The 25,922-nt window shown below is 41.8% G+C and overlaps 1 protein-coding gene across 3 annotated transcripts in view; it reads left to right on the top strand.

The window, feature by feature from the left end:
* ARHGAP44 (Rho GTPase activating protein 44) overlaps positions 1-25,922 on the top strand; it is a 203,132-nt gene that overhangs the window by 97,998 nt on the left and 79,212 nt on the right. For all 3 annotated transcript variants that reach the window (XM_064378288.1, XM_064378286.1, XM_064378287.1), the window contains exons 2-4: positions 9,960-9,999; positions 10,404-10,508; positions 22,709-22,785. In XM_064378288.1, coding sequence (XP_064234358.1) covers positions 9,960-9,999; positions 10,404-10,508; positions 22,709-22,785 — 222 coding nt within the window. The remainder of the gene's footprint in view (positions 1-9,959; positions 10,000-10,403; positions 10,509-22,708; positions 22,786-25,922) is intronic.

The following is a 25,922-nucleotide window of genomic DNA, read 5'->3' as shown; positions in this document are numbered from 1 at the left end:
TTTTTTTGTAGTTGCTGTTCATCAAGTTGAGGATGTTTCCCTCTACTCCTAGTTTTCTGAGAGTTTTTACCATGAATGTATTTTGAATTTTGTCACTTTTTTTCTACATTAATTGCTATGATCATTTGGTTTCTCTTCCTTAATCTTTTAATACAATGAGTGGATTACACTGATTGATAGTTGAAGGTTGAACCAACGTTGTATCCTTGGAATAAACCCTACTTGGTTTGTTATTCATAATGGTGAATTAGTCATAATGGTGACAAATTATTTTTATACATTGCTGAATTCTATTTGCATTGACTGATGGATTGATTGACTGATTGACAGAGTCTTGCTCTGCCCTCCAGGCTGGAGTATAATGGTGTGACCATAGCTCACATTGAGCCTTGACCTCCTGGGCTCCAGTGATCCTCCCACCTCAGCCACCCAAGTGGCTAGGACTAAAGGCATGCACTACCATACCTGGCTAATTTTTCTCTCTCTCTCTCTTTTTTTTTTTTTTTGTGAAGTTGGGGTTTCATCACGTTGCCCAGGCTGGTCTCAAACTCCTGTCCTCAAGTGATTCTCCACGTTAGCCTCCCAAAGTGTTGGGATTACAGACATGAGTTACCATGCCCAGCCTATTTACTTTTATTTTGGTGAAGAATTTTACACCCATATTTATGGAGGGATGCTGGTCTATAATTTTTTTGTCATGTTTTGATATCAAAGTAATACTAGATTCATAAAATGAATTCAGAAGTGTTCCCTCTTTCATTTTCTGGAAGAGATTATTTAGAATAGGTGATATTTCTTTTAAAACATTTGGTAGAATTATCTAGTGAAATCTTCTGGGCCTGAAGACTTTTGTGGGGAAGTTTTTAAAGTACAAATTCAATTTTTTATAGTTAAAGAGAATAGTCAAAGGATCTATTTCATATTATGTGTATTATGATCATTTTGTTTTTTAGGAATTAGTCCATTTCATCTAAGTTGTCAAATTTATGTGTGTAGGTTTTTTCAAAAGCATCCTTTTGATTTCTATAGGGTATGTAGTGATATTCCCTGCTTCACTCCTTTGTTGATAATGTTTTTTTCAATTTTGCTAGAGATTTTTAAAATTTTACTGATCTTTTGAAAGAACCAGCTCTTTAATTGAGTTTCTTTAGTTGATTTTTTTTAAGTCATTATTTCCTTCCCTTATGCTTATAATTTTCTTCCTTCTGCTTGCTTTGGACTTTATTTGGTATTTTTTCTAGGTTGTTGGAATAGGATCTTTTATTGACTTGGGACTGTTCTTCTTTTCTGATGTATATTAATGCTTTTTTTTTTTTTTTTTTTTTGGTTGTGCCCAACATTTTTGTGTGTTATGTTTTTATTTCATTGTTTAATTTTTAAACATCTTCCTTGACACTCTCCATGGATTATTTAAAAGTAGTTTAGTTTCCACGTATTTGAAAATTTTCTTCCTATCCTGCTGTTATTGATTTCTCATTTGATTCCATTATGGCCGTAGAGCAAACTGCATATGACTTGTATTATCTCAAATTAGTTGAGCTTTGTTTTGTGGTTCCAGATGTTGTCTATCTTGGTATATGTTGCATGGACACTGAAAAGAATATATATTCTGCTCATGTTGGGTGGAGTGTTCTGTAAGCATCAATTAGATAGTATTGGTTAATGGAGGTGTTGTGTTTTATATATTCTTGCTGATGATTAAAATCTAATTCTATTAATTGTGGAGAGACAAGGTACTGAATTTCCCAACTATAGTTGTGTATTTGTCTATTTCTCCTTTTCATTGTATCAGTTTTTGCTTCATGTATTTTATAGCTCTGTTTTTTGGTGGATGTACATTTAGGATTGTTTGAAATTGTCTTTATCTGATATTAATATAGGATACTTCTGCTTTTTTAGATTAATATAGGATACTTCTGCTTTCATTATGTCTTATCCAGTTTTTTATTTTCACGCTGCCTATATAATTATATTTGAAATGAGATTTTTGTAGACACCATATTTTTAAATCCATTCTTCTAGATCTTGTCTTTTAATTCGTGTATTTAGGCTATTTACATTTAATGTAATTATAGACATGTTAAACATAAATCTGCCATTTTGTTTTTTTTTTTGTTTGTTTTCTGTTCTTTCTTTTTTTCATTTCTTGCTTTTATTTTTCTTGTATCCCTATGGGTTAGTTTACCATTTTGGTAATTCTATTGATATATTTCTTGTGTTTGTCTTGTTCCATTTTGCGCTCTAACAGAATGCCACAGTCTGAGTAATTTATAATAAACTGAAGTTTTATTGGCTCAGAGTTCTGGAGGCTGGGAAGTCCAACAACAAGGGGCTAGCATTTGGTGAGAGCCTTCTTGAAACATTATAACATGGCAGAAGGGAACACATGGCTAAGAGAGCAAGAGGGGGCCAACCTTGTCCTTTTATAAGAAACCCACTTCTGTGATAATGAACCCACTCCCACAATAACAGCATTAATCTAAACACTTGCCATTAGATCCCACTTCTTAACACCACTGCACTGGGGATCCAGTTTCCAACACAGGAACTTCAGGAGACACATTCAGCTTATAGCATTCTGCCTCTGGCCCCCAAAATTCATGTCCTTCTCACATGAAAAATACATTTGCTCCATCCCAATAGCCCCGGAATCTTAACTGATTCCCATACCAACTCAAAAGTCCAGAATCTCATCTAGATCAGACATTGGTGATCTAGACCAGATATTGGTGACATTCAAGGCACAATTCATCCTGAGGCAAACTTCCTCTAGCTGTGAGCTTGTGAAATCAAAACAAGTTGTCTACTTTAAAATGCAGTGGAGGGCAAGACATGGGATTCTCCTATCTCAAAAGGGAGAACTAGGCAAGAAGAAAGGGATAACTGGTTCCAACTAAGTCCAAAACTCAGTAGGGAAAATGTTAAATCTTAAATCTGGAGAATCTTTTTTACTCCAATCTTTTGAGCACACTGGGGTACTCAGAAGGCCTTGGGCAGTCCTATTTTGATGGTTTTGCTGGGCTCAGCCTGTGTGGCAGCTCTCCCAGGCTGGGGCTATGTGCTGGTAGCTCCACAGTTCTGCGGTTTGGGGGCAGCCCTGTCCTCATGGCTCAACTAGACATTGCCTTAATGGGTACTCTCTGCAGTGGCTTTGACCCCACAGTTCTTCTGGGCATCACCGTAATAGGATCTCTCTGTGGTGCTTCCACTCTTATGACATGTCTCTGCCTGGATCCCTAGACTGTCTGATAAATCCTTTGAAATCTAGGTGGATGTAGCATTATGCCCCTGGCTCCAAAAATTTATACTTCCACAGCTTATGAACTGTGTGCACCAGCAGAGTTAGCACCATGTGGATCCCACCGAGCTTACCACTTATGCCCTTGGGAGAGCAGCAGCCCAGACTGCACTTGGGGTTACTTGAGTCATAGCTGAGGCAGCCAAGGAACACTGCACTGCAATGCAGGGAACAGAGTCCCTGGGCAGTGAACCCCTGGAAGGCATCTTGGGCCGGTCCGATGAACCATTCTGCCCTCCTAGAGCTCTGGGCCTGTAATGGGAGGAGCAGCCTCAAATATCTCTGAAACATCTTGGAGATCATTCTCTCATTGCCTTGATGAACAGCACCTGGCTTCCTTCTACCCATGTTCCCATGCTAAGCCCTTTCTCAAAGGGGACACTTGGCCATACCCTTGTACACATTTTTGTATTTTACATGGCCAGGCTGTGAATTTTCCAAATGGTTATATTCTTCTTCTCTTTTAATCATAAATTCTACCTTCATGTATTTTTTCTCCTCTTGCATGTTACTGTATGCAGTTAAAGGAAGCCATGCAACTTTTCCAATATTTTGCTTAGAAATTTCTTCCATCAGATATCCTAGTTCATCACTCTTTTTTTTTTTTTTTTGAGACAGAGTCTCACTCTGTTGCCCAGGCTGGAGTGCAGTGGCACCATCTCGGCTCACCACAACCTCCACCTCCCGGGTTCAAATGATTCTCCAGCCTCCCATTAGCTGGAACTACAGACACGTGCCACCAGGCCTGGCTAATTTTTGTATTTTCAGTAGAGACAGGGTTTCACTGTGTTGGCCAGTCTGGTCTCAAACTCTTGACCTCGTGATGCTCCCACCTTGGCCTCCCAAAGTGCTGGGATTACAGGCGTGAGCCACCGTGCCCAGCCAATTCATTACTCTTAAGTTCTGCCTTCATTAAAACCCTTGGGCATGGACATAGTTCAGTCAAGTTCTGTACAACCTTATAACAAGAATGGCCTTTACTTCAGTTTGTAATAAGAGATTTTTTCATTTTCATCTAAGATCTCATCAGAGTGGTCTTTCCTGTCCGTATTTTTACCTACATTCTGATCATTGATAGCTAAGTAATCTCTAAGAAGTTTTACATTTTATACAGCTCTTCTCTTCTGAGCCCTCACCAGAATCTCCCTTAACTCTTTGTTCACAGCAATGCAAGCTTTTTCTAGCCTGCTCTTCCAGACTCTTCTAGCCTCTGTCCAGTCTCCAGTTCCAAAGCCGCTTCCACATTTTCAGGTATTTGTTATAGCAAGACCTCACTCTGTGGTACCAATTTTCTTTGTGTTGCCATAACTGACTACCATGGTCTCTAATTTATAATAAACACAAATTTATTGGCCACAGTTCTGGAGGTTGGGAAGTTTGAGATGGAGGAGCTAGCATCTGGCAAGGTCTTTCTTGCTACCTTGTAACATGATAGAAGTGATCACATGGGCAGGAGAGAGCAAGAGGGAGCTTACCTTGTCCTTTTATAAGAAACTGACTCTCATGATATAATGAACACACTCCCACAATGACAGCATTAACTCATTGAGGGTTGTGTCCTCATGACCCATATTGCTCCCATTAGGCCTCACCTTTCAGTACTGCCTCGTTGGAGATTAAGTTTTCAACATAAGAACTTTGGGGAACACATTTGAACCTTAGCAGTATTGTTGAGGTGGCTCTAGGTGTCACATACTGTCACATACTATATACATAGTTTATCATTGTCTGCTGCTGTCATCATTTTACCAGTTTGAGTGATAGTTTTCCTCCCTTTATGTCCCTTTACCTTCCCTTCATTATAATTATATCAAATATTTCCTCTACATACATTTAGAACCACATTAGACAATGTTATAAGTATTGTTTCCCCATCACACATAATTTAGAAAACTTAAAAGGAGGAAGATTTATATTTACCCACAGCTTTGCTCATCATGTTTTTTATTCCCCGCTGATATTTCAAGTTTCCTTCTTTTATCGTTTTTTTTTTTTTTTTTTTTGAAATGGAGTCTCTCTTGTTGCCTAGGCTGGAGTGCAGAGGCACAATCTTGGCTCACTGCAGCCTCCACCTCCCAGGTTCAAGCGATTCTCCTGGTTCAGCTTCCTGACTAGCTGGGATTACAGGCATATACCACCACTCCTCGCTAATTTTTTGTATTTTTAGTAGAGATGGGGTTTCACCATGTTGGCCAGGCTGGTCTTGAACTCCTGACCTCAGATGATCCATCCACCTCGGTCTCCCAAGGTGCTGGGGTTACAGCCGTGAGCCATCACGCCCAGCCTTTGGGTTGTTTTTAGATAACTCTCTTTAGCAATACAAGGCCTGCTGATGACAAATTCTGTTAATTTTTGTATATCTGAGATTGTCTTGATTTCCCCTTTATTCCTGAAGAATAGATTCATTAGGTAAAGGGTTCTAGGTTGACAGTTTCTTTCTTTCAGCCCTGAAAAAACAAAGTGCCACTTTCTTTGAGTCTCCATTCTTCTTGAGAAATCTGCTGTCATTCTAATTGCTTTTCCCCCATTGTTAAGGTTTCATTTCTTTCACCTTGATTTCAAGATTTGTCTTTAGTTTTTAGAACTTTGACCATGATGTGTCTTGGTGAGGATTTCTTTATGTTTATCCTCTGTAGGGTTTGTTCATCTTTTTAAATATGTAGGTTTGTGTCTAGTGCCACATTTGGGACCTTTTTAGCCATTATTTCTTTGAGTATTTTTTAGTCTATCTTTTTTTAACTTTTTTTTCTTGGCCAACCTAGTCTAATGTAGCTACCAGTTTTTCCCCTCTTCTTCTGGGACTCTGATGACATAAAATATTTGATCTTTTGTTATAGCCCCACAGGTCCCTGAGACTTTTTTTGTTTGTTGATTTGTTTGGTTGATTTTTGCCCTGTTGTTCAGATTGGAAAATTTCTATTATGCTTTTTCCAGTTCACTGATTCTTTCATCTGCCCCCTTCATTCTGCTGTTGAATCCATCAACTGAGTTTTTTTTTTTTTTAATTAGATTGCTATATTTTTCAGCTCTAAAGTTTTTTGTTTTTTGTTTTTTGTTTGAGACGGAATCTGGCTCTGTTGCCAGGCCGGAGTGCAGTGGCATAATCTTGGCTCACTGCAACCTCTGCCTCCCGAGTTCGAACAAATCTTCTGCTTCAGACTCCCAAGTAGCTGGGACGACAGGTGCATGCCACCATGCCCAGCTAATTGCTAATTTTTGTATTTTTAGTGGAGATAGGGTTTCACCATGTTGACCAGGATGGTTTTGATCTCTTGACCTTGTGATCCTCCTGCTTCGGCTTCCCAAAGTGCTGAGATTACAGGCATGAGCTACCGTGCCCGGCCTCAGCTCTAAAATTTTTATTTGTTTCTTCTTTACATCTTCTATTTCCCTTCTGAGACTTTCCATTTTATTTGTTTCAAGCATGTTTACTACTACACACTGAAGCATTTTTATAGTGAATACTTTAATTGGCATCTATTGTCTTTTTTTTTTCTTTTAGTTTGAGTTTTTTCTGGTTCTTGGTGTGATGAGGAATTGAAATCTAGATATTATGGCTATTTTCTTATGAGATTCTGGATCTTATTTAAACTTTGTCTTGTAGCTGGCTTTCTCTGATGCTGCTCTAATAGGGGCAAGATCAGTGCTGCTTTGTTTCTGATGAATTGGATTAGAAGTCCGGATTCCCTGCTTGGCTGGCCTTCACTGACCCTTCAAAGATGGAGGTGCTTCTTGTTAGTACTGGGTGGGTGTGGGAGTTCTGATTCTCCTCTGGGCTTCCACTGCTACCTCACTGACTGGTGGGGGGTTATGAGTATCTCGTTGCTGCCTACTTGGCTTTCACTAATACCGCAGAAGGGAGTGGCCTCATTATTGCTGGGCATTGGCAAGAGTCCTGTCTGTCCACTAGGACTCCTGCAACACCATCCCAATGGGAAGGTGAAGAGATGCTTCATTATCACCACGTGGGCATGGGTGTTCAGGTGGCCATGCGATTTCCACTGGTCCTGCAGCAGAGGAAGATGGGCTTTGTCAGTTGCCTAGCAGTGATACACGCTCCTACTCCCTAGATGGATGTTCTCTTTATGTTTCTCAGTGTTCTCGGATGCTCCCACACTGATGACGGGCACGGGCTTGAGTGCGTGTTCCTCCCTGGTAGGGGTAGAAGTCAGGGCTTTCACTGGCGTAGGTGGAGTAGGATAACAGTTCTTTTCTGTAGTGTTGACTGCAGTGAGCGGTTTTCTAAAAAGCATCTCTCTTGCTAGGCTGCTCCTTGGTCATTTGTCTACAGAGACCAGGCTTTTGTTGAGGTTTGTTGTATCTGAGCCTGTTGATGTTTTAGGTGCTAGTTTCTTAAGCTCCAAGTCTGAGAAAAGTGTAGGACAACACCTTTACCATGTTATTTCTTTGCCATGTTATTCTGAAGGTTTCTAGCCAGTATTTTTTCCCCCTCCTTCTCAGAGTCTTAGGTTTCTGTACTCTCCTAGGTGTTTAGTTGTGTCAGTGAGAAAAATTGCTAAAATATATTCACTCCCTCTTCCTGGAAGCAGAAGTCCTACTGCTTATTTTTTAATATATCATTTGTTCTTAGATATTTTGTGCATGTATTACAGTCTTTGATAATTTCAGTAGCTGAAGTTCTTTATGCTTCTCATATGTTGTTTCTTTCTTTGTACTTTTAAATCTTGGTGGTTTGTTTTCATGTGAATTTGGTGTGTTTGTGTGTATGTGAGAAAGAGAGAGAGAGAGAGAGTCTTTGTGTGTGTGCAGTGTGTCCGAGAAGGCAAGAGTGAGTGAGAGAGAGAGAGAGAGAGAGAGAGAGAGAGAGAGAGAGAGAGCGCATTAAATTAGAATGCTTCATTTCTGAAAGAATTGGCACTCTCCTCTGACCTGAGGCAGGAAGTGCTAACAGGTTAGCTGAGTCCAATTCCACTAGCAACCATGTGGGGCTGTTGGCCCCACAGGGTCGTGGGGTGTCCCTTATGCTGTGCTGAGGTGCAGGATCTGAGAAGTAAAGAGACAGGACACTGAAGCACTGGAGAAGAACAGCTGGACTTGGGGGGGCCACGCCACCTATGAGCGGAGACAGGTGAGGCCCCAAATGCCCAGAAGCATCTGTATTTATTAGGTTCAAGCAGGGGGAAGGGTGGTAAGTGAGGTCATCATCTATAGGCTTAGTGATAGGGCATACATAATCTCATGAGTCACAAGCGAGGGGGCCATCTCATTATGTCACCTGGGCAGAGAGGTGGGCCATGCGCAGGAAGAGACCGTGCTGTGCGCAGTAGTAGAGGGTCGTGTGCAGAAAAGGGGTCCACCCCCATTAGGTCACCGAGGCAAGGAGGTGGGCTGTGTGCAACAGGTGTCGTGCACAACATTTTCTATCTGGGAACTGGAGAGTTCAAAGGGTTTCTAATAGAAAGATATTGTAAGCCAATGCAGTGGGAGCTGACAGACTTGTGCTCTTCTCTTAAGATATTTATGGGAGGATGATTTGAGCTAGCACAGAAGCGAGAAAAACTGATAGGGTGTACAGTCACCGTGACTGGTCACACCAGAGGGGTTCTTTCCCTCGGTTATTTGTGGGATCTCAGGCCTGAGGCTTGCTTTCCACAGGAACTGGATGCAAGGTACTACAACTCCTTTATCAGGAGGAGAGGCTCTTGCTCCAAGCCTGCCATACAGCATATGCCCTTTCAGGCAAGAATGCCACCCCTGGGTCTTTGGTTCTTGTCCTGGTCTAGCTGTTTTCCCATGTACTGCTTCTGTTCTGTGACTGCTCTAGGCGTTCCTCCTGCTACAAACTACTATATGGTTATATAGAACGATTCTATAAATCAGCACTAAATGTGTCGGTGCAGCTCCGACTACAATACCTATATGATTATATAGAAAGATCATATGGAACTAAATATGATTATATATATAAGCTAGATATAGTAAGCAGTAAGTTATATGATTAGAAAGATTATGTGGGACTAAGTATGATTATATATATATATATATATATATATATATATATATATCAGCTAAATATAAGTCAGCAGTGAGTTATACTTCAGGCACTAATTGTGCCCGGGGTCTGCACAGTTCTCCTTCCTCGGTGCCCATGGGTGGTGTCACCCACACATCCAGGTTCTTTCTCTAAATGTAGAAATTTCAGGTTCAAGCCCTCCACTTTCCGGTGGACCTAACGCTTGGTTGCCACACCTTGGTGGTGGCATTTGCGTTAGTTGCCAGGATTCAACACTGTCCCTGTGTTTGTTGTTAATTGATCCTTTCTCAGATTTCTGCTATATTAGCTTCTTTGGGGAAGGCCAAGGGTTATGGGTGTGGAAACCTTAATTCTGATACTTAAAAAAAAAAATATATATATATATATATATATATATATATATATATATATATATATGCAAACATTTATTGTCATGAGTCCAGGTTCCAATCTATAGCAGAAAAGACTTCTGCTTTGTTGTGTTTGCTGGTGTGTTGGTTTTTTAAGTTTCCTAGTAAATTCTAGTTTTATCTATTCTCTTCTTAGATGTTTCTGCTACTAATGTCTCTGTTTTTCTGGTATTGGCTTAAGTGAAGAGACTGGGGAGTAATTATGAGGCTCTGCTCTTAGTTTTCTTACTGATATGTTTCTTAATGTTCTTTTTAGGGCCGAAAAGACAGAAGTTTTGAGTGAAGACCTTCTTCAGGTAAGGCGGTCGCTGATGCTGGCTCACAGACCCCAGAGATATTTTACTGTTTAAAACTAAGTCATCCCCGATGCAGTTAAAACTGCTCCAGCTGCTCCTTACAAACATTTTGGAAATAAGGTTTTTTTTTGTTTTTTTTTTGTCTTTTACCACAGTACTTTGCATGTTGAATACTGGTTTATATTAAGCTCTTTCAGAAGAGGTTTAAAATCATTTCACCATACAGTTAGCCCAAGGATCCTGGAGTCTGTGATTGCTGCCCTTCCAGTTCTCCAGCATTGAAAGTTGTCTCTCCAGGAGTCCTTGTCTCCATGGAAACATGAGTTGTGATTGTCCACACTTACAACCCCTCTTCCCCTGACCTTGCCCTCTCCCAGTGACACTACCCACTCTTCTCTCTGCAGGTGGAGAAGCGTCTGGAGCTGGTGAAACAGGTGTCACACAGCACGCACAAGAAGCTCACTGCATGTCTGCAGGGCCAGCAAGGGGCAGAGGCTGACAAACGCTCCGTAAGTGCCCTCCTGTCCCCGGGGAGCTTACATCTTGCCTGCTGAGGACAAGGATCCTACTTGTGTGACCCTCCTGGTTGTAGCTGTTTATGTAGCTGCTTACATGCCTGAGAATGGACTCAGCAGCCCTAGCTCCTGATTCTGTGGAGTGACAACCCTCCCTACTGTTCCTGCTCTTCAGCTCAGCCTAAAACATCCCCTGCCCTCCCCAGGCAAAGTGAGGTCCCCTCCCTGTCCTCCCCAGACTGGACCAACTGGGAAGATGGCAGAGGTGAGCTTGGGATCCCACCTCTAGGGAAGCTTTATCCTTGATGGATTTTCTGACCCCGGATTCAGCTCATTCATCGATTGCATTTGCCTCAACAGTATGTTAAGATCTCATGGAAAAAAATTACATTGTGATTTTAGAGGTTGCAGGTGACCTCTAAAGGCCCTTGAAAATTGTTTTCGCTATAATGAGACACAAGAAAGAGAGCCTGCTAAATAAAGCGACTCTAATGCCTACGTCTATAACCTACATTAGAAGTAACAGGCATTGTATAATGCGATTCCCTTTAAACACCCCTCCGTATGAACAGTCTCTGCAGGTTTACCTTCCTCTTGACCCCATCCCTCTCCACTCCACCAAAGATTAAAAGATATTCTTAGACATTCCCTTGGCTTTATGACAAGGGATACGCAATTTAGGTTTTTCTCCTCCTTCCTTGAGTTGATAATCTACATGATTGGGATCTTTTAGACTTTTTTCTTTGACTTGCCATTATTGCCAACTTCCATTTCCCCCTGGTGTCCCCTGATGCCCCTCAGCTTCTGTTTGCCTCATTTCTGTTAACTGTGACGTGATGGGCCACAATACTTCTTCCCATGTCCTGCTGCAGTTCAAAAACCCTCTCTGCTTGCCCTAGCAGTCATTTCTTTTCTTTCTTTCTTTTCTTTTTTTTTTTTTCCAAGCCCTGGTTTCTTCTTTCTTAATATTCCCAGCAGGAATCATTTGTATGTGTTTAAATAAAACTTCACAGCTCTGAAAAATATCTGTAGAAATAATTCTGCATGTATCAGGAATTCAGCAAGGGGAACCTGAACCGTCTAAAGGGAGAGTTTGCAAAACGATTTTGGGCATGAAACCCTTTTATCAAACCTACATCGCATGGGGGTGCCAGGAACGGTTCTGGATGGGGGTGCTGGAGCCAAGCCTGCCTTTGATCCATCTCCTTTCTTTTGCTCCAAGAAGCACTATTTTTAAAATAACTGGTCCAAAGTACAGTGTGTTTTGGTATTGAGAGTATCATCTGAATGCTACCACCAGAGGCTTGAATGCAGCCTTTGGTGTTGGTAGGTGGATTAGTACTAACATTATTTTTCTCGGATGAGATGAAGTTACCTGGATTGGTGGAGTTTTCATTGGATTGAGAGTCTTACATACTATATCAGTAAGGAGACATTTGGGTCCCTGAGTGATCTGAAGTATAGGGTATTGATGGAAGATCTGAGCTATGGCAAAGCCAGCAGATCAAGAGATGACTGCCAATGAGAGATAGTTATTCACCCTTCCCAAGAGAAGGGGACAGGCCGTATCACCCAGGGAGGCCACAGGGGAAACTCTAGGGTTGGTCAGGAGGTAGAGGAGGGGATTGTGGGCCAGAGCCTTTGTTGTGGTGTCTGCAGAAGATTTAGGACTGATTAGTTTGATTTATTAAGGACTATTTCTAGTTGTCTGGTACCTGACCTCCCAGTCAGGTGATTAGGGTAAATGGACAGGGGCCTAGGGTGTGAGAGCCCCTTAGAGGAGGTTGTTGAAGTATGAGCTCTAGATTGGTTTGAATTTAAAAAGCATGTTTTGGGTGAGTTGTTTACACTTTTTAGGAATTGGCTAGCCTGGGAGGGGCAGTCCCTCTACCGTCAGCAAGGGCTCAAGATATTGTCAGAGCATCTGAATACGGAAAATAAAACACATGGTTAATAACTACACTGCTTAATAGAGACTTGAGAAAAAGGCACTTACTGCTTCACTTAACAAGATGTCCAATGTAGCCAGTTCCAAGGTTTATTCAGCAGCTTTGGGTCAGCCTCTATGTGACACTTGGGCCTCTACTTATAACTGTAATGTGGCTGCCACAGCTCCACACATCACATCTTCACATAACCACGTCACAAGCAGGAAGCAGGGAAGTGGTAAGACCATGAATTAATTTCATTCGTGTTTCTCTAGCTACAGGGGAGACTGAGAAGGTGAATATGTGTCCAAGAGAAATGGGTTTGCTATGACTGGCCATAATTCACTGGCTGGAACATACACTATCTGGCTTCTCTTACTAGAGAAGACATTCAATGTCTTCTCTGACCCTGGAGAGACTGCCCCTCCCAGGCTAGCCAATTTCTAGAAATAGTAAACAGCTTACCCAGAGCAGCATTATCAGGCTCTGAAGGCTGCAGTCACGTGCATGCGGTGATAAACACGTGAACTAGGAGAAGTCTGCAGTGGAAGTAGGTGCCCAGGCACGTACAGGTCAGTGATTTCACTGCATGAATTTCCAGTGCTTGATTTTGTCAATGATTTCTTGTGCTGATCCGTCTTTCCTTGTCATCATAGGACTGGATAAATGGTCTGAAAGTCAAGGAGCTACTTAAAATATGATACAGTCAAAGAACTGGGGGAGAAAAAATTCCAAACTCAATTTTGTTCAGTTTTTCTCTAAACACATTAAGAGATTTAATAGGAAACGTGATACTTATAAATCACCTCAAATACTGAAACGTATATCCACTTCTTTGCCATGATTAAGTAGGGAGATATGTCAAGATCGGAGAAATGGGTGAAAAGGAAAAGAAATAAAATGAAAGGGATTAGGTAAAGGGAAGGTGGGGTGGGAGGGAGGGAGTGAATGAAGCGACACTGTCTAGGGAAGTTGAATGTTGAGAGAGGGTCCAGAGATGGACAATCACAGGGGGCGTGTGGGTCATAGAATCTCAGGATCAGGAGAGACTTCATGGGGATCCTTGAGGTATTCTGCTTTTTATTTGAGTACATGTTAAGTTGCTTGTTGTTATTTCTCCTTTAACAAGCTCAGTAACCCTTTAGCCATTTAGTCATGTGTTCCAGCTTCTAAACTTTTGTCATACAACTTTTATTTATTTATTTATTTATTTTCCTTTGGAGAAATGTTTATGCAGGACCTTTGCCCATTTTTTTTAAAATTTACTATTATCTTTATTTTTATTATTTTATTTTTTTATTGCATTTTAGGTTTTGGGGTACATGTGAAGAACATGCAAGATTGTTGCATAGGTGCATACGTGGCAGTGTGATTTGCTGCCTTCCTCCCCTTCACCTATATGTGGCATTTCTCCCTATGCTATCTCTCCCCAACTCCCCACCCCCCGCTGTTCCCCCCCGCACTCCCCCTCAACAGACCCCAGTGTATAGTGCTCCCCTCCCTGTGTCCATATGTTCTCATTGATCAACACCCGTCTATGAGTGAGAACATGCGATGTTTGATTTTGTGTTCTTGTGTCAGTTTGCTGAGAATGATGGTTTCATACAACTTTTAAAAGTTTTTCCCTGAAAGCTGTGGCTGCCAGCCAGATATGGGTAGTCATAAAAATGGGATTTTGTTGCCATCATCTCAATGACCAGAGAGAACATGATTGTCTCATGGGTACTGAGTAAACTGGATTCCTTCTGTGAGGTGAAGAATAGAAAGAATTTGAATTACCTTTCCATGTTGCCGTCTTTAGTCCAGGATAACAACTAGGTTTTCAAGACTTTTCATAGAATGAAGATGTTTGGTTTTTTGAAGTCCTTACATTTCTCATCACGAAGTCATGCCCAAAAAATAAAGTGCTACCGTGTGACAGTGTTTCTCTACCTCATTCAGCAAATATTTAGAAAGCACCAACTCTGCCATGCAAGGCGGTGTGTATGCCAAGTGCTGAGCCAGCTGAGCAGGATTTCTGTGCTCCAGAAACTCGCCACCTGGGGGAAGCAGGCATCACAGTCACAGTGCATTGCATTCGCTGCGCAGACCATGTCTTAGCACCGAGAAGAAGTGCTTGCTAGGAATTAAATAGTGGGAGGTTTCCTTGAGGACGTGGACATTAAGGACAGGTAAAAAGTAACCGCACCACAAGGGGTAAACATACTTCTCCGTTAGGGGCCAAGATGTGCCGGGTTCCCAGAGACAGGAAAGAGGAGTTTGGCATTTTTTGTTGTTGTTTTTCATTTGTTTTTTTTTTTTTTGAGACGGAATTTTGCTCTTGTTACCCAGGCTGGAGTGCAATGGCATAATCTTGGCTCACCGCAACCTCCGTCTCCCGGGTTCAAGCTATTCTCCTGCCTCAACCTCCCAAGTAGCTGGGATTACAGGCATGTGTCACCATGCCCAACTAATTTTTGTATTTTTAGTAGAGACGGGATTTCACCATATTGGCCAGGTTGATCTCAAACTCCTGACCTCAGGTGATCCGCCCGCCTCAGCCTCCCAAAGTGCTGGGATTACAGGCATGAGCCACCAGGCCCGACCAAGTTTGGCATTTTTGAGAAACATGAAGATGGCCAGAGTGACCAGACTATAGAGAATGGAGAGGATGTGGCATGAGGCGGGACTGCAGGGGGATGGGATCATGCCTTGTAGGCTTTGATGAGGGTTTGGACTTTATCCCTAAGTGCAGAGGAAAGCCAGCATTTTAACAGGGAGAGACATGACCAGATTTGTTGAAAATTGTATGAATAAAGGACTAATGGGTGGGGCTGTGGTAGAAGTGAGAGGCCGGTTACACAGAGATGGGAACGATGTCAGTGAGATGCAATGAAGACAGTGACGATGGAGAAAAATCAGCGTACGTGTTAGATCCTGGAGGTGGAGTATCAGAGCTTGGTAACGGGAGGGATATGGATGTGTGAAGAGAAGAGAGGGGTTTCATGGTCTCTGCCTCGAGTGACAGTTGAATCCTGGGAGTCGCTGAGATCACCTCAGGAGAAAATGTAGGGTGAGAAGACAAATGACCTGTGAATCAGGAACCCCAGGAACCGCAGCATTTCACGCTCTACCAGGAGAAGGACCCAGCAAAGAGGCAAAACAGTAGAGAATGGTACTCTCAATCCATGCATTTGCTCGTCGAAATTCCAGACGCCATCCTTTATTCTTTCCTTTCGATACCTGCCGCGTGCAGGCTGTCAGTACACCCTGCTGACTCTTCCTCCAAAGAATTTCCACTTGGCTTCTACATTTACCATCCTAGTCTAAGCAGCTGTCAGCTCTTCCCGAACACAGTGGCTCCTGTCACATCTTCCAGCCCAATCCCTCCCCTCCTCCTCCGTATTCCCTTCTCTGCCACCTCGGGAGCCAGTGTTTAAATTGGAAATCCAGTAACGTCACTCTCCTGCCTAATCCTGCTCCAGGATTCCCATTGTAGAATAAAGTCTGAACTCTTGGCCGGGCGTGGTGGTTCACGGCTGTAATCCTAGCACTGGCGACGATTACAGAGTTCAGGATTAATCCGAGGCCGAGGCTGGCGGATTACCTGAGTTCAGGATTTCAAGACGAGCCTGGGTAATACGGTGAAACCCTGTCTCTACCAAAATACAGAAAAATTATCCAGGCCTGGTGGTGCATGCCTGTAGTCCCAGCTACTCAGGAGGCTAAGGCAGGAGAATTGCTTGAACCCAGGAGGTGGAGGTTGCAGCGATCCGAGATTTCACCACTGCATTCCAGCCTGGGTAACAGAGTGAGACTCTGTTTCAAAAAAAAAAAAAAAATCTGAACTCCTCACCTTGGCCCTTGGACGCTATGATGTGTCTTCCACCTGCATCTCTGGGCTTCCTTCCCCTCCGTTATCGTTTTCTAGCTGTGCTGACCTGGTACTGACCATGCCCAGCTCACACCCGGCTTGGGCCATTGTGCTTCCTCTACCCTCAGCAGGGAATGCTCTTCCCAGCATTTCAAACCAGCAGTTTGTTCGGTTCTCAGCTCAGATGTCACCTTTTCAGGAGGCCTTCTTGACCACCTAATGTGTCTGCTGCCTCCCTTACCCTAATCCCATCACCCTGTTTTATTTTCTTCATAGCACATATTAGGATCTGAAATCACTGTGGGAGCAGGGATCTTGTGTGTCTGTCAGCTCTGTTCTCCGTGCCTGAGATAGAGCCTGCCACAACAGGGTAATGATACAAGTAGATGCGTGTCATGAGTGGATGGTCTGTGAATATTTTAGGCACAGAACTTGCCTGCCAGACTAGCATGTCCTTATTCTGTAACAGGCACTTCTGAGGTTACGCTCTAGAATCTGACGGACGACCCAAGGGTGAAGCTTCCTAATTCCTAAGTTCTGTTGCTTCCTAATTTAACCTGACCATGGGCAAGTTAATTACCTCCTAAGCCTTAGTTTCTTCATTTGGAAAATGGTAAGAATCATAACTCCCTACCTAGCGGGGTTGTTTGAGGGCTCAGTGAGGTAAAGCATGTACCTGCCTTGCACAACATTAACTTAAGTAAATGTGAAAGAAGTGTAACCCGGTGCCATTAGCAGTGGCACACTGTTAGGCTGGAGTGGCTGCTGAGAACTGTTGAGACCCAGTCATCAACCCTGGGCTGTGTGTCTTGTTGAGGGTGAACCACGGAATTGCTGGTTGCCTGGGCCTGGAATTAGAGGATAGTAGCCAACGATTTTCAAAGATAGGGAATATGTGAGAGAGAGAAAGGGGTGGGGGAGAGAGAAAGAGTTGGGGGGAGGGAGAGAGAGAGAGTGAGTGTGCGTGCGTGCGTGTGTGTGTGTGTGTGTGTGTGTAGGAATGGGTAGATATTAGAATGAAACTTATGGCCTGGGTCACCCTACAAACTCTGAAGGCCAAGGTAATTTTAGAGAGAACAGTCACCTCAGACATATCAGACTGACTATATCGAAACCCTGGGACAGTCTGTCTTTCCTTCCCTTAATTTTTTTTTTTTTTTTTTGAGACAGAGTTTCGCTCTTGTTGCCCAGGCTGGAGTGCAATGGCACATTCTTGGCTCACCACAACCTCTGCCTCCTGGGTTCAAGCGATTCTCTTGTCTCAGCCTCCCAAGTAGCTGGGATTACAGGCATGTACCACCACGCCCGGCTAATTTTTTGTATTTTTAGTAGAAACAGGGTTTCACCATGTTGGCCAGGATGGTCTCGATCTCTTGACCTCATGATCCACCCACCTTGGTCTCCCAAAGTGCTGGGATTACAGGTGTGAGCCACCGTACCCGGCCTCCTTCCCTTAATTTTTAAGGTTCTATCTGAACTCCAGGGCCAGGGAAAACCATTATTTTAATAGCTCCTCTTTGACTCTGAAAATCACTGGCCAGCATGAAGTTTGCTAAGATCTTTTTACCTGGGCACTGATATTCGCCAGGGATCAGGACTGGTTTTGTCAGTGTGGATCCTTGGTACTGGAGGGAAAAAGATTTCGGGAGCTTTTCTAGATCTTTGAGCAGTTTAATTCTTCTGAGACTGGATATCCTTTTTTAAAAAAATTGATTTATTTATTTTAACAGGTTTTTGGGGGAGCAGGTGGTGTTTGGTTACATGAATAAATTCTTTAGTGGTGATTTCTGATATTTTTGGTGTACCTATCACCTGAATAGTACACTGTACCCAATGTATAATCTTTTATCCCTCACCCTCCTTCCACCCTTTTCCCTGCATCCCCGGAGTCCATTGTAGTTTTCTTGTGCCTTTGTATAAGACTGGATATTATTATACTTGAAATGGGGGTAATGGGGGTATACTTTGGTAAGTGTGAGTGAGAGAGCAAACAGTATCTCAGTTAGAGGCAATCATTAGGTTGTACCAGATTGCTACAATGCCTGGCATCTCTTGAGCTGATAATGTCCTTTCACCTTAAACAATCTTTTTAGAAATAGAAATCATTTGTAGTCTGTTGTGGGTTATAGTCCCATTAACTTCTTCTTCTTATGTACTGTCTTTAATTATGGGGTCGCACTTACCCCTTTTGATATGAAAGTATACCACCTTAATGCATTTCTTCCTTTGTCTTGTCATTTGGTGACTTACTTGTAATTTCTTGATTCTTAAGTTATCTACATGAACAAAAACTCACGTTGATTTTCACTAACTTTTACCCCTACCTTAGAATCCAAGCTCTCAAATTTACCTTGTCATCTCTCCTAGAGTGACAGTTACACCGTTGGTAGGGTACTTGAGTAAATACGTTTTGTCATCTTCATTCAATGATTTGTGTAGCCATTAAAATAAACCAACAAGACAGTTCCATATGTAGTGGTAGGAAATGATATGAAAGCTATCTAGCTCTCTGTGACAAGGAAAGCAAGGCACAGTGTGTGTGTATATTTAGTATGCTAACCGGTGGGGAGAAATACTAAAAATAGACACAAACACACACGTATGTATAATTGAATCTGCTTAGAGTATTTATGAAAGGATACACAAAATCTGGTCACTATCATGGTCTCTGGTAAGGGGAATGAGGTGGTGGAGGAGGGAGACTTTTGGCTGTAAATCCTCTAGCATCTTTTAGTTTTATGCCATATGCATGTATTTCCCACTCAAAAATTAATTCATTCTTTTAATATAATAGATATGATAGAGAATGAGAAAGGGCAAGAGGAAAAGGTTATGCTCCTTGTTAAAATTAAAAGGCATTCCCTTAAGAATTCGCTTAATTTTGTCCTCACTTCTACCTAAGAGGACGACTCAAATAATTCCTGCAGGTGTTAAATGACTCAAAATGGTGAGAAAATGTTGCAGCTTCCTTGGCTCAGGAGCCGGGTGCCTCCAGCACTGTAATTCCAAACTGTGTTTTCCATTCTTCATTTTGCAGAACAGTTGCTTGGTTGTCCCCTCTCCATCCTCCCTCCAAAAGTCCCATCAATCTCATGTTCCTCCAGTGGCTGGTCTTGTCCTGTTGATCTTGACCATCATTTATTTGGTCACCCATGGACATAGTTTTCTGTTCCACTCACTGACAGGATCATCTGACTAGTCTTTTTCCATATTTGGAAAAACTCTCCTCACCTACTGGTAGGTATTATTTCTTTAAAGGATGTCAACTCCTGGACTATCACAAGTCCCCTTTACTACAGGCAAATCCTTTCTTCTTTGTCAAATTTCAAAAAGATTCAGAAACACTGAAATCTTGCCCTGATGGCAGGTCATGGGACTGTGAATGTTTATCACAAACCAAAATGATCTTTTTATGTGAGCTCATCAGTACTATGATTGTACCATCTGACGTTCGAGATGAAGCATCTTTGCTGACTTGTCCCTGGCATATTTTAGACACTTGCAAATTAAGCCAGGTTCCTCAACCAAGGCACTATTGACATTTTGAGCCTAGTAATTTTTTGTTGGGGGAGACTGTTCTGTGCACTGCAGGATGTTTAGCAACATCTCTGTCGTCTACCCATCAGATGCCAAGAGCACCTCCCATACTGTGCCAACCAGAAATGTCTCCAGGTGTTGCCAGATGATCCCAGGAGGACAAAAATCATCCCTGGTTGAGCTGCGCCTTCTCTGTGAGGCTGCAATTGGAATATTATGCCTGCTTCTGTGAAAACCATACTGTTTCTCTATGCTTACATGACTTCTGTGACCACGTGTGTGGAGGGATTTTCTGCACACACCAAACAATTCTCCAACTCTCTGAACACCAGCTGGGTGTCTTACTATTTATTCTGACACCGTATACCTGGAGTTAGTGTCAGATCCCACAGGTTAGGGGCTCAGTCCTACCACACTGCCCCTACTTAAGATATCAATTGCAAATCCAGCCTTCTGGTATTTCTGATCAACCAGCTGTAAATTAGGGGTCACACAACCCCCTCTTCAGGTTTGATAATTTACTAAAATGGCTTGAAGAACTCAGGGAAACACTTTAGTTGTATTTATCAGTTAGGATATTATAAAGGATACAAATGAACAGCCAGATGAAAAGAGACTTAGGGCAAAGTATGATGCTGTTTATTATTTGTCTTCACCATTAGAAGTAAGTTCTGTGGCTGGGTCGTGGTGGCCCACACCTGCAATTCCAGTACTTGGGGAGGCCAAAGCAGGAGGATTGCTTGAGCTCAGAAGTTCAAGACCAGCCTGGGAAGCATAGTGAGACACTATCTCTACAAAAAATTTGGAAATAAAATGAGCCGGGCGTGGGAGTGTATGCCTGTATTTCTAGCTGCTTGGGAAGCTGAGGCGGGAGGATCGAGTGAGCCCAGGAGCTCGAGGCTCAGTGAGCTATGATTGCAATACTACTACAGCCTAGGTGATAGAGCAAGACCTTGTATTAAAAAGAAAGAAAAGAAAAGAAAAGAAAAGGGAAAAAAATGTTCCATGAGAGCAGTGTTTAGTTTTGTTTATTACTGGTGTGGTACCTACCCATCATAAATAATGGATTAGTAAATGAATTAGAGTGGAAACTCTCTATGTAATAACACCAGGAGGCTCTGGGCTGAGTGTAGTTCAGTCACTTTCTATTTGAAGAACTACCTTTGTAGCCACATAGACTGGAAGACCTGAGAAGGTGCTGTTGGTTCTTACCTTGTTTTTGGTCTGTGTGTGCTGGCTGGTCTTAGCTCAGAAAGGAAAGAGCTCTTTGATACTTAGCATGGGGAACGGGTCATGCTAAACTCCTATCACAGCTTGTCTCTCCCTCTCTGTAACATAAAATTTAGCATTTAAAAGTGTACAGTGGTTTTAACAGTCAGTCCATTTACCACCACTATCTAGTTCCAGAACATTTTCATCATCCCCAAAGGAAACCCCATAGTCAATAAGCAGTCCTTCCCAATTCTACTCACCCCTGCAGCCCTGTGACAACCACTGATCTACTTTCTGTCTCTATGGATTTGCTTATTCTGGATATTTCATTAAATAGAGTTATATAATGTGTGTCCCTTTGTGTCTAGGTTGTTTCACTTAGCATGATGTCTTCAAGATTCATCCATGCTGTAGCATGGAACATTCCTTTTTTCATGGCTACATAATATTCCATTGTATGGATATACCACATTTTGTTTATCCATTTATTCACTGGTGTACATTTGAGTTGTTACAACCTTTTGACCATTGTCAATAGTGTTGCTCTTTACATTTGTGTACCTCTTTTTTGAACATCTGTTTTTAGTTACTTTGGATATATACCCTGATGTGGAATTGCTGTGCCATGCGATAATTCTACTTAACCTATTGAGATACTAATACACTTTCACAGGGCTGTACCAGTTTAAACTTCCACTAGGAATGAATGAAGGTTCATGCTCACCAATCCTTATTTTATTTTTTTTTGTCAAGCATTAATATTATTATAGCCATCTTAGTTAGTGTAAAGTGATATTTCACTGTGGCCTTGATTGGGGTTTCCCTAATGACTATGAGGTTGGTTAATCATCTTCTCATGTGCTCTTTGGCCGTCTATCTTCTTTGGAGTATGTCTTTATTTTGGTGCTTACTCTTTCTGGGTTGTAATTGCACATGAACGCTTTTTTCTCTCTTTCTTGACCATAGCTGCCTCATTTTTTTTTTTTTTAGAGACGGAGTTTCACTCTTGTTGCCCAGGCTGGAGTGCAGTGGTGCAATCTTGGCTCACTGCTACCTCCACCACCTGGGTTCAAGCCATTCTGCTGCCTCAGCCTCCTGAGTAGCTGGGATTACAGGCATGTACCACCATACCCAGCTAATTTTTGCATTATTGGCAAAGATGGGGTTTCACTATATTGGCCAGGCTGATCTCAAACTCCCGACCTCAGGTGATCCACCCACCTCAGCCTCCCCAAGTGCTGGGATTACAGGCATGAGCCACCACGCCTGGCTACTGCCTCATTTTAAAAATAAAGCTAATACACTCCTTAAGAGATGTATTGATTTTTGGAAATTAAGGCATTGCTTAAATCTTTGTTAACATAATTTTAAGTTTTTCTCATTTTTCCTTCTTGCCATCCTACCTCATTTTAAAATGCAGCATGTAAGCCTTAGACTGATTTCCCAAAGTGGCGATTGTAATTCAGTTCTCGTTTTCTGAATTTTGACATCTCTAAGTCTAACCCATCATTGTACACTATGAATTTCTAGGTTTAAAGCTATTTTAAAGTCAGCTTGTTTCATGCTAATATAATAACGTAGGCAAGTATTTGACTTTTTGCTATTTTAGAGCCAACAGGTGACTATGGAAAGTAGCTTCATTACACCATTTGCTTTCTTTTCAGAAAAAGTTGCCTTTGACAACACTGGCTCAGTGTCTGATGGAGGGCTCAGCTATCCTGGGAGATGACACACTTCTTGGGTAAGGTGACACTTTGCATGGGTTGGTGCCAAATCTAGGTAAGTCCCCATCCATGAAAAGGGGACTAGACTCTCAGGAAGACACCTGAATTCTCTCTGGGGACTTTGGTGGAAAAGAGGAAGATGTTGCCAGTGGGAAATCAGAACTCTTGGCTCTAAAGTCCTATCTGTTCAGTGAGGCAAGGTCCAAGTAGAGAGATAAACATGAAACTGGCAAAGGACAATAAAAATCCTTAGGGCTCTGGCAGAAGCAAATATGAAACGTCTCAATTCAAATGTCAGAACTTACAGGATTCTCAGAAAAGCAGCCCTTACTGATGTTGAGCTCACAGTAAAACAAACTGAAAATAGAATGGTCACGAGAGAGCATCCACAGACACAATTAGTAGGAGAGTCGGTACCCTGAGAACTAAAAATAATAGAACTGTATGGAAGAAAATATGAAATCATTGTTTAAATGGAAATTTTAAAATAAAAAAAAAGAATCCTTGACAAGAGAATTAAACACTGTTAAAAAAGAATGGGCAGGATTGCAGAAAAACCAAAGAGAACTTTCAGAAATTATGCTAATAATTTTTAATGATCTTTATTTGAAAGAAACTGAAGATTATACACAAATAAAGAATTGCTGAACCTGAAAACAGATGTAGCCACTCAGAATGAAGAGAATGAAGTGCAGAGATAAGGATGTAGGCATTCTTAAGTCAAGAAATGTGGATGATAGAGAGCAAAAGTGTAACATTCCATCTAATTGGAATTCCTGAGGAAGAAATAGGGAGAAGGGGAAGTTTGTGGTTGAATTTTTCTTTCCCAGATTTGAAGAAAAACATGTCTTTAGATTTAAGGAGCACAAAATGTTTTGATTGAGATCAACAAGAAGAAATTCATCCCTGGACATATATTATAGTAAGACCACAGATTATCAACAGAAAATAGAAAAATGTAAAATTGACTAGAGGGAAAAAAGATAATTACTCTAAAATAGCAATTAAACTGGTAGCAAACTATTCATCAGTCACAATGAACACCAGCAGATATTGGAGTACTATGTTCAAGTATTGAGTGAAAATATAAGAAACCTAGGATTCTATGATAAAGTAGGGGAGTAAGGATATTTTCAGGCAAAGATTTGAAGAAGATACTACCTGCATATTCTCACTGAAAGGGCTAGTTAAGGCTACGTGAAATAGATTACATCCAGAAGAAAGATGAGAAGTACAAGTAGCAAGGTAGGAAAAAAATTGGAGAATATGTTGTAGGGGAGGAAACAATTCTTTTTTTTCTCTCTAACCATCTTAGGTTCTTTGGTTGGGCCCTGAAAATTAGACTGACACAAGGTAGATTAACAAGAGAAAAGTATATAAATTTTATTAAAATGTGTAGTACATACACATGGAAGAACTCAGGGATGAATAAATCAAAGCATAGTTAGAACATTGGCTTATGTAATTTTTTTTTTTTTTTTTTTTTTTGAGACAGTGTCTTGCTCTGTTGCCCAGGCTGGAGTTTAGTGACACAATCTCGGCTCACTGCAAACTCCGCCTCCCGGGTTCAAGTGATTTTCCTGCCTCAGCCTCCCAAGTAGCTGGTATTATAGGTGCATACCACCATACCCAGCTAATTTTCGTATTTTTGGTAGAGATGGAGTTTCACCATGCGGGCCAGGCTGGTCATGAACTGCTGACCTCAAGTGATCTGCCCACTTCAGCCTCCCAAAGTGCTGGGATTACAGGCATGCTTATGTAGCATTTTAAAAAAGAATAATATTTTTTAGAGAAGTGACAAGACAAAAGAGAAGGACTTTAAGTTTCTGTGGTGGTAGAATCAGTATTTCAAGCTCTTGTATTGGTTGAAAGGAGGATCAAGGTATTACATTTAAATTTAATGTCCAAAAAATAAAAATAAATTAGTGTCAAATATGCATGTTAGAAAAGTAAGACTAATCATAAAAAGAATAAAAATAGGATATATAACTTTCAAACTAACAAAGGATGCAAAGGAAAATAAAAGAAATAATGGAAGGGACTAGAAGAGAAAAAAGTAAGCAAAAGAAAAAAACCATAATAAATGGAAAACAGAAAATGAGGGTAGTAGCAATTCTTGCATATATCTGCAGTCATAAGAGATGTCAATGGAATAAACTCACCTGTTTAAAGAAAATTTCAGGCTGTGGACAGTGGCTCATAGCTGTAATCCCAGCACTTTGGGAGTCCAAGGTGGGCAGATCACCTGAGGTTAGGAGTTTGAGACCAGCCTGGCCAACATGGTGAAACCCCATCTCTACTAAAAATACAGCCGGACCTGGTGGTATGCCTGGAATCCCAGCTACTTGGGAGGCTGAGGCAGAATAATCACTTGAACCTGAGAGGCGGAGGTTACAGTCAGCCAAGATCTCACCACTGCACTCCAGCCTGGGACACAGACCAAGACTCCATCTGAAAAAAGGTGGACAGACATGAAATCCTGTTGTATGGTATTTCCGAGTCATGCCTGCAATATAATGACACAGCAAGTTTGGAAGTGAAGATGACAGATTGAACATGCATCTGATTTTGTCTCCTTCCAAAAATCCACTAAAACTACAATATGGAGATTTTTTTTTTTTCTGAAAAGACCAAACCCACAATGGCAGAAAGAAACAGAAAGTCAAAAGCAACACAATTTTGTGAGCTGCAAAGCATATGAATGACTGAGAACTAACTTGGCAAGTCCCGGAAAGTTGATTCCTGAGCCAGAAGCAGGTATGCAAAGATCCCATGTAAATTACATCATGTAATACTTACGGTGCTCAAGAACTGGCACCAGGGATCTCTGGAATGGTGGGTCTTTGGGGGTGGAGTGGGTGATTAAACTCATGAATGTGGCTGAAAGCTTTTCAGTTACCACTTGGAACACTAAACCCTGCCCCATCCACATGTCTAGGAGGCTGTCATCCCCCTACTCCCAGCTGAGTGGAATTCTCTAGAGGGGATAGAACAGAGCATCTCTAGAATGGGGGACTGCAGGTGCAGTGGAGTGCATGGGTACCTTTTGGTAAAGAAGAGGCTTGAGTACTAGATGTGGATGCTATTACTCCTCAGCCCTCTTCTTCGGCTCATGCAGCCCCCAGGCCTTTACTCTCTAAGCAGAAAATTGGAA

Source organism: Aotus nancymaae, unplaced genomic scaffold (assembly GCF_030222135.1).
Source record: "Aotus nancymaae isolate 86718 unplaced genomic scaffold, 86718_ANA_hifiasm-v0.15.2.pri h1tg000018l, whole genome shotgun sequence".
Lineage (NCBI taxonomy): Eukaryota > Metazoa > Chordata > Mammalia > Primates > Aotidae > Aotus > Aotus nancymaae.
This window is presented reverse-complemented; position numbering and strand designations above follow the sequence as displayed.